General features: G+C 34.9%; 1 protein-coding gene across 2 annotated transcripts in view; it reads left to right on the forward strand.

Annotated features, from left to right (window-relative positions):
- The first annotated feature begins 287 nt into the window (after positions 1-287).
- LOC120775870 overlaps positions 288-14,687 on the forward strand; it is a 62,011-nt gene continuing 47,611 nt past the window's right edge. For both annotated transcript variants that reach the window (XM_040106240.1, XM_040106241.1), the window contains exon 1: positions 288-939. In XM_040106240.1, the coding sequence (XP_039962174.1) occupies positions 808-939 (132 nt within the window). In that variant the 5' untranslated portion in view covers positions 288-807. The remainder of the gene's footprint in view (positions 940-14,687) is intronic.

Genomic DNA, 14,687 nt, shown 5'->3' on the forward strand with positions numbered 1-14,687 from the left:
AATTATTTGTCGTCGTATTTTACGTGCCGAGCGTAGAGGAAAAGCGTGTTTTCACATAGCCAGTCGAGAGACTTACAAAGCTACCAAGCAATTGCGACGAGTTTCGAACGTATCTGAACGTGCGCGGCAAATGCTTTAGCGACGGCAAAATGTATTTGCGACAAAGTGTTGTTTGAAAACAGTTGACAATTTTCCGATTTCGAAGATTGTAGATATGAAATTGGTTGAAATACAAAATTTAAGCCTCGAAAATAATTAAAGTGTGTTATGCATATTGTCTGAAATTATTAAAAAAATTATTTGACAAAGTGAAAATAACGAAATTTTAAAAAATATTTTTTTTTGGAAAACAGTGGCAAGAATTGGGCGTCTTCATAACTCAAAAACATACCCGAAACTAATTGGATAAACAAAATTTGAAAAGAAAAAAATTAAAGATATGTCCGATTCAAAGAAGATTTACTAAGATTGATGACATAAATTCAAAACAATCTACAAGAAAATCGAATAATATTCGACTTTGAGTATAAAACTGGCAACTTGAGTTTTGAAAAATTTTATCCAACCTCATTTTCGAATGACATTTCATTAAAATTTTGAAAGAAAGTGCGAAGTACAAAAAAGTTCAACTAAAAAGTGCAAAGTGAATATATTCCGAGTGTTAAAATCTTGTATCCTAAGAAAGCAAAATCAGTTCAAAATCCTATAAAGTGCAAACAAGTAGAATCCGCAAGAAAAACTGCATACAAAGCAAAATAATCAAACCAATTATAAGCACAGCAAAAACACAAAGGAAAAACAAATAAAATGTCCAGCAAAAAGGAACTCAACTCCACCCTAATGATGGCATTCACTGTCACAACGCTGCTTGGATTTATAAACGCGCAAGCAGTGGGCTCCAAGGATCTCTTCAGATGCCGCCAAAGTTGCTATCAAAAGGTGAGTTCCGCACGACGATGATAGGGCACAAAAAGCAAAATGAAAAAATCAAAAAAATGCTTGCATAAAATAGAAAGCGCGATAGCTTAGCTTAAGGGAACTAAAGCAAAATAGAGTATAACAGAGCTGCAAGGCTCAAAGTAAAATAATATGGAAAATCGTAGAAAGGGGTTCAAACATAAGTGCTTAAAAAACACTGAAAGGAAAGAGTTAGTGATTGCGGGGCTTCACTGGAAGGCTTTGAAACGTATATAAAGATAATGTATATAACGAAAAATCTATAGCACTGAAGTAACGCTGAGAAGTCAGATTGGAAATCAGTTTAATTTTTTTCTACATCGGTGCTTTTCATGCGTGAAGGGTATATCGTAAAAAACCCTGTAAATCTACCATTTAAGGGAAACAGAAGCTCGTACCAGCAATTACATAACATAGGGTATATAATATATCAACCTTGTGGGCACAGAACAGATGACAGATAACAGAGGCAGCTCCAGCGCAGCGCACAGCACCGAGCGAGTGACAAGATGTGCCAAATGGCAGTGTGTAAGACCCGGCAAGCAGGCAATTTTTTCACTTTCTTGTTTTCATTTTGTGCTACGCTGAAGCTTCCTTTTCCTTAGTTAGCTGTCGCCACTGACTGACATGACATTTGACATTTGAATGGGCCGCAATGCGTGGCCCGGTCGCTTTTCGCAAGCTTTGTGCCTGCTTGAAGCCAGCTTTCAGCTTTGTGGCGGCAAATCATAAAAGCCTATTTATCAGCGCACCGCAATGGTATTTAAAGAAATCAATGCGAATCGATGTATGAAGGTATTGTTGTTGCATTTGTGCCGCGAAGATAAGGTTTGGAATACTTAAGTAAATAAGGAGGCACGTTAAAGACGCTTCATGCTGTGTGGCAGCTTTGGTTATGTATGAAGTAATTGTGTGCTTGTAGGTCTCTTGAGAGTATTCTAATTCAATCACCTTAAATTGCCTGTGATTGGCGTTTAGACAGAGAGAGTTTTGAAAATGTTGAGACGAAATTAAAATTTCAGTAAAAAAATTTTTAAAAAATTTTACTGAATCGGTGTGTGAAAATAAATAATTTAGAATTGTTTTTCAATGAAACCATTAATAGTTTTAAAATTAAAATATTTTAAAATTTTTTCAAAGCAAATGTTCAAGAGAAAATCTCTAAGAAATTACATATCGAAGAATAGCTTGAAAACAAGAAAAATTAGAATTGAAATTTTATACAAAAAATCTTCACAAGCTTTAATTGTTCTCCAATTCACGGTATAAGTGAACTTAATTTTTTATTTTAATACAAAAATCCAATTGTTGCAAGTAACTAAAACTAAATAATTTTTTTTTTAATTTCTGCAAAAATAATAATTGTTTCGTATTGCTTTTCAGTTGAATTTTTGTTTCAATGATTTAAAATTGCCTTAACTTGCAACAAAAATTTTCCACATTTGCTGCAACAACCAGCAATTGATGGTTGAAAAAGCTGTCAAGCTGTTAACGAGCCTGAAAACAAAATGAATTTCATTGCAAAAGCAAATGAAAATAAAGCAAGTAACACCTACACACACAGTTACATAGGTCCAAAAACCGTTATAAATCAACACCCAATACAAAATGCTATGCAACACACAATTTTCAATTAAATTATGCGCTCTTGCAACATCCTGAGCTTGAGTTATTAAATAAAATTTACAGCGTTTTTGTTGTTGTCGCTATTACAGCCAACTCTCAACGGCATACCAACACAAGCACACAGCATAAATATGTATGATTCGCCGTAAAAACAATTAAAATTACGCCCTCATCTACGTTCATGGCCATTTGACAGCACTGTAGGTGCCACATACATAATTCCGGTAACAAAAGCAACCACAAAGTTGATTATGAAAATCATAAAAATTAAATATACACGTTGGTGTCAAGTCAACAAGCGCTACACAATCATAAAAACTGAAACAAGAGAAGCAGCAACACATAAAAATTCGCTCTGTGGCAAGCGCGGCAAGCGACTCAAATGGCAAGCGAAGGCTGCTAGGAAGCTAGACAGGCAGGCAGGCAGTAGAATGTCCCTTCGCCAATAAAACCACAGGCGAGCTAGCGAACTACACCTTCATGACTTTGCATATATATGTGTTTGTATGTGTGTGTTTGTGTGCGAATTTGTAATAAAACTCATATTACAATTTGAAATACAATAATTTTTATGATGTGGCATAATAAATTTGCAAGTTTCGTCGTAAGCATTATATCGTGGCCAAAAAGCTCTAATGCCTTTGCTAAAGAAACATTTAAGAAATGAAAATTTCGTAATTTTTAAAAAATTCTGTCTCAGTTATTTTATTGAAGAATTTCGAATAATTGTTTTACAAGTTTATTACTATGTTGCTGATACGCAATAAAACCGCATGTGGCAAATTACACACCGAAATAAATAAATAATTTATATGCGATGGCAACAACAACAACAACTTTTACTGCCTGCCCGCCAGCGCGCTTATCAGTGTTTTATCACACAACAAAAGCAGCAATAATCATAAAAGTACAACAACATGCACCACTACACGCTGTAGTAACGCGGCACAGTGAGTTCACTGACTGCCACCCGTGCAACCGCTTGCTTTTCGCCGCTGCCGCTGATAGCACGCTCGCGTATCGCCCGCAATGTTGCTAGCAAGCGCAATTCTAACGGTTGCAGTCACTTATTTGCTCCACTCTATTTTATTTTTATATCCAACTCATAAATGTTTGCTCGTATGCAGCAGCTCCCCTCCGCCATAAAATTGTAAAAAATATCTAAAATATAAAAAATAACGCTAAGTGCCTCTGGGAAGGGGGGTCTTTATTATTTGTGCTAATGAGCACGCTACTAAGCAACCCTAGCTGAAGTTGCCATTTCGAAAATGCTTTTTTCGAAATTACACAATATCTGCTGATGGGGTTTTTGGTTATGAAGATAGTTTTCACTAATGTTGCATGGCGAATTTTTGCTGTTGTTGTTGTGTGTTATCATTAATGGCGAGTAATTGCTGATATTGCAGGCAATCAACTTGAGTAAAGTTTCTGTGATAAATTCTCTACACTTTGGATATGTCTCAGTATGTGCACATGTTGCCACAAATATAGTCAAATTAAGCTAAACTGGTAGTAAGTAGTCTAATTAGACTAATTGTTGCTAAAATTAATGCTATCGGCTGTGGCAAGTCATCGAAATCACTTTTTGTGCCACGTTCCCTTGCCACTCCAGTGAACCCAAACAACCTATGCCTATATTGTTATCGCTTTGACTTATGCAACAAAAATGTTGCTCGACTTCTGCGTATCAACAACTATGTAACACTTCACACAAACAACAGCAAAACGGTGTAAACTTAACACTCACTTTTACGGAACAAATTTAGAATTTTCAGCCCTTTTTATTGACCCCTGACCACGTGCAATAGGCGTCTTATCGATTTCCCAAGCCAGCACTTAGTTTATGACAGCAAAAATAGCGCCTTTAGAAAAACAAACACACATACTGCATGTTGCAACTACACATATTTCATGCTTATAATGACTAAATAGCTGACTTCTGTTGTTGTTTTGTAATTACAAGTTTACTGTTGTCGAAAAATAATAATTTTTTGTTGCTGTTGTTGTAATTACTTAATGATTTCGTATGTAATTTGTCGACAACGCGCTGTCAGCAAGCTAAAATATTAAGCTGCAATAAATATATACATATATATATCTATATGTACATGTAGGTGTCAGTGTGTGTGTGTCTATAAGTGTATGCCTTCGTGTAATCACTTTCGTACTAGTAAGTCAACGCTTAATATTTTTGTGAACTTCGTATTTGTTGGCAGCACAATATTTGATTTGTCGCACGCACACACACACACACGCATGCATGGCAGCTCATAAATTTACAAATTTATTTGTTCACATGATTATTTATTTAGGCGCACCAGCGCATATTTGGCACACCAGCACACGCACACATACATATCTATGTATATTGGTGTCAACTGGCTTGTTGCCGCTGCTGCAGCAAGCAGTTTGTACATTGCACTTTGATTGCTTGCTCTGCTATCACTAGCAGTACAGCTGGAAATGTGTCGAAAGTGAGCGCAAAGCGAGCGTTCAGGCTGACGAAAGTCGTTTTGTCTGATTGACTGGTGAGCGGTTGCTATCAGTTGGTTGTTGTCATGTTGGTGCACTTGTTTGACTTTCAGTTGCTGCTTTGACTATCTGCCTGACTGCTTGTTTGATTTGCTCCGCAGTTTGCTAGTTTGCATTGCGATCCAAAGCTATTTGCCTTCGTTTCGCTGAGACTTCCTACTAAGCACACACGCACACTCACACAGAGGCACGAAGATGTTTGTGCTCATGCATAACTGTGAAATTATTGCTGCCGCTTTGTCTCAATATCGTTTTCTGAACAAACAAATACTTCCAAACGCCTTGAGCGCTCAATGTGGCAGAGCGCAGTACGTGCCACACGGTGCGAAATGCTTAGATAAATGGCTGTGTGTGCTTAGGCGACATTATAAATTAATCGACAGTGCCAACTGACGCGAGATAACTGTAAATATCGTACGCAAATAAACATAATAAATTATAATTAATCATAAGTAAATAAAGCTGTGAGGAAATATTAAAATTTTTTCAAGAAAAATAAATTGTAAAAATTCGAAGAGCAAATGAAATGATTAATGGCAAGCAAATAATACAAAAATAATCAATAATAATTAAAAAAAAAATTAAAAAAAATTATAAAAAAAAATAATGAGTCCAATTTGTCCCTCAAGTCTGTACGCCTATACCTATACCTTCTTTTGCCCCCACTACAACACTTACACAAACTAATTGCAAAACTTCTAAATAAAAATTGCTGCGCTTCTTGCATTTCAACAAAATTTTTTCATAACTTTCATGCAACATTTTTTAATTTCAAGCTTTTTTTCGCAAACTCATCAGCAACTTTTTGCCACCCGCAGCGTATTTGTGTTTGCACTGCACTCGAAAGCGTACAACATGCCGCTGACGCTGACGCTGGTTGCATGAAATCATATGCAACATTTGCGCTGCAAAGCCATAAATTTTTTACGCTGGCATTTTAAAGTGCGCACTTCAGCGGGCGTAATTGGAAATTACGCGCCACAATGTTTGTTGCAGCACATATAATAGCGCGCTTTTGCACCCTCACGCTAATGTTGCCCCACCAGCTATGTGGCATGTGTGTGCACATATGTGGCTCAAGGACATTTTAGTGGCAAAAACGGATTGCCTTGCAGCCTTATGCTGCTGCACTTTTGCATGTTGCAACAACAAAAAATTAAATCAGGCATTGAACTGTTAATTATGATGCTGTTGATGATGATGATGCCGATGACATTGATGTTGACGCTGCTGAAGTGTTAATGGCAGCATGCAAATTGCAATTGAAAAGCCATTTTGAGTTCAAAGCAAACACATTAGCGAATTTAATTGTGCGGAAAGGCGCGCAATAGTGCAGCTGATTGTGGCAAGCAGCGCGCGGGATAAAAATATTGAGGGATAGTATTTGAAAATGACAATTGACAGTTGTGGAAATGAAAATGGGTACACAAGGTTTTTAAAGCAATTTTTGGGTTGCGATTTGTCAATTTTTTCTGACACTTTTTGTTGCATAAATGTCTGTTTGTTAACATTTTTGCCTTCTGTGTTAGAAAATTTAATATAAATCACATAGAAGTACATAATAAATTGCCACTACGACAATAAAAATTAAACTAAGAAATGTTGCAACACGTTGTTGCCACAAAAATAGCATCGAAACTCGAAGAATACGAATCAATTTGAACAACCTACCTTTTATGCCTTTAATAGTTACCGCAACAACAAAATTATCTCAAAATTATTATTTTATGTGTTTGCTATAATCGCGCGCATACTCAACCAGACTCAAACACACACATACAAACAATTATTTGCATATAATTTGCTTATTACCCAAGCAATCCACGTTGCAATACATAATCTTGGACTTTATTGCGACTTTCATGCCTGTCAAGTGGCAAGCAAAAAGGTGCGGCTCATCAGCGCTGAGAACAAAACGTCAACAACAACAACAACACAATGCCGCATAAGCCTATTACAGCCAACCCTCCGCGCTCTTGTATATTTTGCTATTTTCTTATGAAAATTAACTTTATTTAAAGTACACTCCGAGAGTCGTACGTTGCCATGTGTCTATGTGCAACATGTGCATGTGGCACGGCGTGAATTCATTTCGCAATGCGTAAATTGAAAAAGTAGACACAACGGACACGAACAAGCAAATATCCACGCCGGCAACGCCAAGTCTGCGCTTCGATTTAGCTCGCTGGCAGCGCGCACGAAGAAAAAAGTTTTGCAGAAAAAATTCTAAAAAAAAAAATCGAGCAATGCATGCATTCATCATAATGCGCGCCGCAGCAGGAGGTAGTGCATTTGCCTATTCGCAAGCACAAGGCGGCAACGGCAGCGGAAAAAACTCAACGAAATGGAAAGGAAACTGCTGCCCAACTGGTTGCTTGCCACTCCAACGCCTGAGCGCATATGCAACATTACGAATGCGAAGTTTGTTGCCTGCCACATGTGATTAACATGTCGTTCGGGTGCGCCAACATTGCCGTCGGACGTTGAAAATTAAATGAAAATTGTAAATAGTTTGTGTTCTGCATAAATTTAAAAATCTATAATGACTCGAAGACTTTATTTTTTTTTTTGGTTGCACTTAACTAGAGTTGCCTTTGATTTGCGCTGCTGCTGCGGAAGAAGCCAATTAAGCGCACACTCATACTGGTTGCTGAAAAGTTCAAACTCTCACATTCACATATGTCTGAGTGTAAATGTGTGTGTAATTAATCACATGTGCGTTTAGTGGCATGAGAGTTCTGCAGTCGCTTTTGGCATTCGGGGAATGAAAATGCCGAGTGGACAAACTCGCGAGGGAAACACAGTGAGTTTCACTCAACTTTCATATATTAAAAATGAATAAAATACCGTTAGGTCGAGTTTAAGTGCTGCCAAATTAACTATTTTTAGAGATCGGACATAAAATATTAAAAAATATGTAAAAAAAATTTAAAAAGATTTAAAAATATGTAAAAATTAAAAAAAAAAAATATACGAAAATATAAATTATTATTTTTATTGCTGTTAAGCACTCAAGCTGCCAACAGGCTTAACCTCAAAATCTTTTCAAATATCATATATTATTAAATATTTATCATCTTGAAGCCATCAAAGACGTGACAAGATTATAATAAATATAATAACTTCACAATAAAAATCGAAGAAAGGTCAACAAAGAGTTATGACCAGAAAATAGCGCGGGGTCAACAGCTAAAATCCCTTATTTACTAGAAATATTAAGAGCGCTTTATGCTTAATCAAAATATAGTATTATTAACGATATATCAAAGGCATGTTTTTTACGACAACAAGAGCAAACACACATTAGCAAATTACGTTGAGTGAACAGCGAAAAATTAAATTTGAAATCACTTAACATTTGCTTATAATTTATTGGCTGCTTATTTGTTGCTTGCCACTAGCGGTGATTGTAATAAAATATATATAAATAGACAAAAAAGAAATAAGCGAAACATAAAAACAAGTAAATGGAGGACGCCCACGAGCTGCTGGCATAGTTGGCAAGATGGCCAAAGCTGGCAGTGGCTACAGTGGTGTGCAGTATGCTGGTAACACAGAACTATAATTTTTTATTAATGCTTAGAAGAAAAAATAATAATAAAAATAAAATAAAATAATAATTAGAAAAATTAAAATGAAAAAAAATTAAAAACACTAAATATTTAAATTATTATTATATACATTATGTCTTTATAGCAACAAAACACTATTTTAAGAGTATTCCGCTTACTACCTGCAATAGTAGGAAAAGTACCGTTAGAATTTTTTTTTAGAATTTTTAGAATTACCATAGAGTTTTAAAATTATAGTTAGAGCTTTAAAATCGCATTATTCGTTTTTCGAATGGAAACACATTTTTCTCAACATTTCACAGAAATTTATTGTCTAGCAATGAAAGTGTATATATTTTTTTAATTATTTTAATAATTAAATTGGCATTTGTTCCACAAACCATTTATTTCATTCTTTTGCAAATCTTTCACTCCTTGACTTCTGCAATTTTTCCGCTCGTCACTGATATACTTAGTTCTTTACAAAATGCGTAGGCGGCCTGCGTTGCTGGTGTGAGAATTGTGCGCATCAACACCCGCTGTTCAACAGCATTTGTCAAGTTATTTTATTTTTATTTATTGGACTATTTTATTTGATTTCTTTCTAAGCTTTTGGCCTCACACACCACTGCCGCCGACCTCAGACACACTTTCGCACAGCACTCATTAGCCGAACGAGCGCTAATTCAGCAAGGGTACAAATAAAATTTAAAGGTTCCTCTGTATGCTCATTAGCCGGGGAAAATGTGTGGTGAAAATTAAGAAAAAAATCATAAAATTATCCACTCTGCATACGACTGTTTAATCATTTATTCAACGCCCACCAGCGACCTGCTTGCCACAGCATTTTTCGCGCACGCAGCTTCGCTTTTTTATAGCGTAAAAGTAAGGCGAAATTAAAATCGGGAAAACGAGCATAATAAACGGCAATGAGATTGGCATTAAAAAGGAAAATGCGCTTAAAATGAAGCATCATTGCTGAAATATGCATCGTGGCGGCATGCGTAGTAGCAGTAAAACCAAGCGTGGCATCTTCTGCGAAAATCGCGTGCCACACTTTTGCATGCCGCGGGCCAAAATGCGTGTGTGTGGCATAGGTGCAGGAGCAGTGAGGAGTTACAGTCAAGCAATATTTGCACTGCGCGCTGCAGCATCGATGTGCTCGCGACCAGCAATACATATGTACATATCGTTTATACTTAAAGTAGTACACCTAGTAACTAGTACACTTACATACGTAATTTGTAAATATGTGCACGAAATTACGCGGATATGAAAAACAAGGTAAAGCAGAATATAAAATAATCAACTGCGAGCGGAAATCCATTTCAACGGCGGCTGTGGCGAGTTCCCTTAAAAATGCAGCACAACGCGATTTCGGAAAACAAAAAGCAATGCGAGAAAATCACGCTAGAAAAACTTCTTACGTGCAAGCACACATGCACGGTATAACAATTAAAATGCGATCAAGCTGAAAATTAAAATAAATTCCATGCAGCCATTGCCGAAAGCGCGAAATATGCTTGTAGTACACGTGCAACATACACATACAAAAATATATGTTAATATATGTAAACTAAAGCTCTGTAGTTTGGCAGGTTATATTGAGAAAATAATAATAATAACTTTTTAATGCATAATAAGTAGGGCATTTTGTCAGTTGAATAAAGCGTCGGCTTTTTGTTGTTGCATTTTTTCGCCAATTTATTGCAACTGCTCGAAATTTTAATAAAAATCATTAAAGCAGACAAAATTGATTTTTATGTTAAAAAAAATAGATTTTCTCCGCTTTGAAGTAACCGTTAATTGCAATTATAACTGGAATCGCTAATTTAGCAAATGGTGGCATACTTGTAGTATTAACCGTAGTTGGTGGACTTATCATCGATGTAAATATGAAACGATAGCTACATATCATCACCAAAAATGCCAAAGAACATTGAGTTTATAATTGCTTACGATTCACTACATCATATTATATATATGTAGCATAAAATTTGCAGCTTCCGCTCTCAGTTATAACCAATATATAACCCATATATAGCCAATTAATAACCAATATATAGTCAATATATAACCAGTATGTAACCATTTTATAACTAAAATTCAAAATTTTGTTTCAATTTTAGTGGTTTCTATTTCATCGCTTTTTCTTCGACTGTGAACTTATAAACAGTGAAGTTACGTAATTTTTTTTTTCAATTTAGTATACATATATTGATTAAAGAATCCAAAATTTTCATCAAACACTATTTATCCAACCTGTGTGCGGCTTTACTGGACATATTCGAAAATGCTTCATTTCTGTTCTGAGAAAGTTTCTGTTTTTTGTTCAGTATGTGCAAATTGTATCGGAAACTGGAATTTATTGAACATTTCCAATTTAATCATTAAACACTGCTCATAAACACGGAGTTTAATGTATTAAATTCTTCCATGAACTCACTCTGAACACTATATGTTTAGTGTTTGCGAAGATACTTATATCGTTTACAGCCAAAGTATGTCCGATCCAGGATTATTTGCTACTCATAAACTCGGAGTTTAACATAAGGAACTTTTCTTCCCAAATACTACTTTTTTGGTGTTTACGAAAATATATTGTTTTCAAGAAAAAAAAAATAGCTAACTTCAAAAAAATCTAATTTTTTTGCTTATTAAATACCACAAAACTTTTAGAATATTGTCCTAAATTTGCTAGTTGATCCAAGTAATAGTCTCGGAGATACAGCCTCGAGAACTTGTGCGCTCGAGGCTAGCTAGGCTAAGTGCGCCATCTTTAAAAGCGTTTTTCTCGAAACTGTGTTTTTTAAGTCGATTGGCAAGATTACTCGAGAAGTACTCAACCGATCTTCATGAAATTTTACACAGGTCTTTGAGATAACGTTCTTAAAAACCTGGACAAAGGATCGATTACAAGTATTTGAAAAAAAAATGTCGCAAAATTTTACTGAAATTTTAGTTTTTTTTTGTAAAAATGTTTGCCAGAAATCCAATTGTCAGCTATTTTTTTCCTACGTTCATGTTTAAAGTTAAGGTTTTAACTAAAAACTTATTTTTTCACGCGGGCACAACTTTATTCCGAGAGGTCACCGGATATGTCGAGTTTTAAATATTTTTTTCAAAAAATTCAGAATTTCTTTATTAATTGTGTATTTTTGTAACAATAAAAAATTCTAATAAAATATTTAATTTTTATATGAGAAAAAATTTGTTGAAGAGAGGCTGTTATTTAGCCGAGGAAACCCATGTAACCTCTTAAGGAAAGTGTATGAGAGTTTTCTGTATATTGACGAGTATAAAATTGCACAAGTTAAACTTTCAATGACTGGGGATTGTTTGTTATAGTAGAACGTGCTCTAAGGTCTGCAAACTCCTTTCGATTTAATATTTTCTTCTTTGTACTATACTTGTATGAAAACCTTTCCTCATTTCCCGAAGCACATATACCCTTGCAGTTTACTCAAGCACACTCCCAGATGCATTTACTGTACATTATAGTCCTGTACGAACAATCAATAAACGATTGCATTACCATTAAAATTATTATTATTCTTTTTATTATAATGATTTTTGTTATGACAATACAACTGACTTTAGAAAAAAGCCAATATGAAAACTAAATAACAAAAAAGACTCATTATTATGCCGCACTGTGGACAGCGTTCTCGAACGTGTAGCCAAAGCATATGGCTACTCGCCATTCAGAAGCGCTTGGTAGTCCAAAAATAGCACAAACAAAAAATTATAAAAAATACAAGAAAATAGATGAAAATAAAAATAACCCAATACGCTATCCATGCGGACGGACTCTATGGGTGTATTCGTGCGTTCGATATTTGTATTTATCCACAATATTTTCATGGCTTTGTTTGCCTGATTCTCATTGCTTTTATTGTTCTCCCCATTCGTTATCTATCTAAGCATGTCGTAAACGTACAAAAACTTATCAGAAATCGTATGAGCACGCGTTTTGTTGGCCTTTTAATAATCATATTCCATGAGCTGCGCTTCGTGCGACGGTGGCTTTGAACATTTCTCCACGCGCGCTCGCGCCTGTGTATGTGTGTGTGATTAGTCAGTCAGCATGGGTTGTAGTGACTAGAAAAAGTAGCGCACTACTGTTGCATGCTTCGATCTCAGATGGCAAGCAGAAAGAAGTGACGAGCGACGACGAGTGAAGCGGCGGACAGACGGATCTTAGTACTTTTTAATAACAAACATTGCATTTTAACTGCCACAAAAGCCATTGCTTAGCTGGTTGTGTTGTTGTTGTTGCTGCTTTGTTGTCTGCTATTTTGTAGCGCCATAAAAGCCAGTAAAGCAGCCATTTGCTAGGGCCGTGGCCACTGTGCGCGCAGTCCGCGGCGTGTTGCGGCAGCGGCAACATGATTATTGTCATATCTTTGTATGATTATTACCGACGTTTGGTTGTCATAATGCGAAGCATAAAATTATATTCAGCTTGTACGTGTCGGGAATGTATGATTACCTACAAATACTTGTTACAGCAGCGCGGCAGAGGGGGGCGGCAGTCTAGGTAGTTCATCTATTAAGCACTATGAAGTAGTGTGGGGCTTGTGTGCCGCATTTTTATTTACTTTTATTGTTGTTATTACTATTTCTTTTAATCAAACAATGGTAGCACACGCATCCATAACTTAATTATGGTGTTTTTTCACTCGCGAGCTGTTCTTAGTTTCGTTGGAAACGCTCCTCGCATAGCTGAATAGGTAATAGTGTTGCTACGAAATTACTTACCACAACAACAGCAACAAAATGAAGCTTCATAATCATTATTTAAGCATAACTGCTCTCTTGCGTTTTCTTTTTACGATATTTTTGCAAACCCCATTCAAATAACGTTTCTGCAGCTCTTTAGGGTGGCGAACTCTGGCAAGCATACATATATTGGCTCTACATGCTCATGGCTTTGCTGTAGTTTAAAGGCAACCCGTTATTAACGCCATTTGTGGTATTTCCGTTTTGGAAGCACTTTTCTTGCAGCGGAAGTCAAATGTCTTGCTGCCAACTTTCTACGTGCTTTTGTTGCACAGTGCAACTGCGTGTGGCACAAGCACGTTGTACCGTTTAAATATACGTTAAACCAAAAACAATAAAAAGCGCGTGTGGTTTTAGTTAGAAGTAAGTAAATTTATTTAAATAGATTCGAATTTTAATTTGGTCATTTTTCATATTTTTTACTGCTGCCCCAACTTCCGTTTTTGGTGTAATGTTATTGTCACCTGACTACATATAAGGCTTATTTGCTTTTATTACTTGATATGAAGTAGAAAATAAATATGAATATTTAAATGACATAACTAGCATGAAGAGCATAAAAAATTGTAAATATAAAAAATAAAAATGAAAAAAAAAAATTAAAATGAAAAAAATTAAAAAATTGATTGAAAATATTTAAAAAAAATAAAAACCACGAAGAAAGTTACAATTTTTATACATAAATTTTTTTTTTAATCTTTTATATGTTTTGTAAAAATTTCTACAAAAATTTTTTTTGCTTTTCCTAAAAAATATAAATATTTAATTAAAAACTCTCTAAACTTCTAAAAAACGTTAAAAAATTTAAAAAATTAAATTAAAAAATTTTAAATTTAAATTTTTAAACTTAAATTTTTAAATCAATTTTAAAACAAAATCTAAACTTCTAAAAATAAAAATTTTCGAAAAAAAATATTTGGAAAAAAAATTAAATTGAATTATCTAAGAAATTTCTAAAAAAAAATCTAAATTTCTGAAAAAAAAACATTTTAAATTTTTTTTTTAGAAATTTTAATTTTTTTTTTAAATTTTTTGGATACTTTTGTTTTAATATTTTTTTTGTCCGAAAATTTTAATTTTATCAAATTTAATTATTTTTAAATATTTTCTTTTCGAATTATTTCTATATTCCTTCTAAACCCTTAAAAGTCAATCAATTCAAACAATGAAAAAATAAAACATTTCAAAACATTCGTGAATTAAGCTACAAATAAGCGGCTTAGCAACACCTGCCAAGAG

Source organism: Bactrocera tryoni, chromosome 4 (genome assembly GCF_016617805.1).
Source record: "Bactrocera tryoni isolate S06 chromosome 4, CSIRO_BtryS06_freeze2, whole genome shotgun sequence".
NCBI classification, from domain to species: Eukaryota; Metazoa; Arthropoda; class Insecta; order Diptera; family Tephritidae; genus Bactrocera; species Bactrocera tryoni.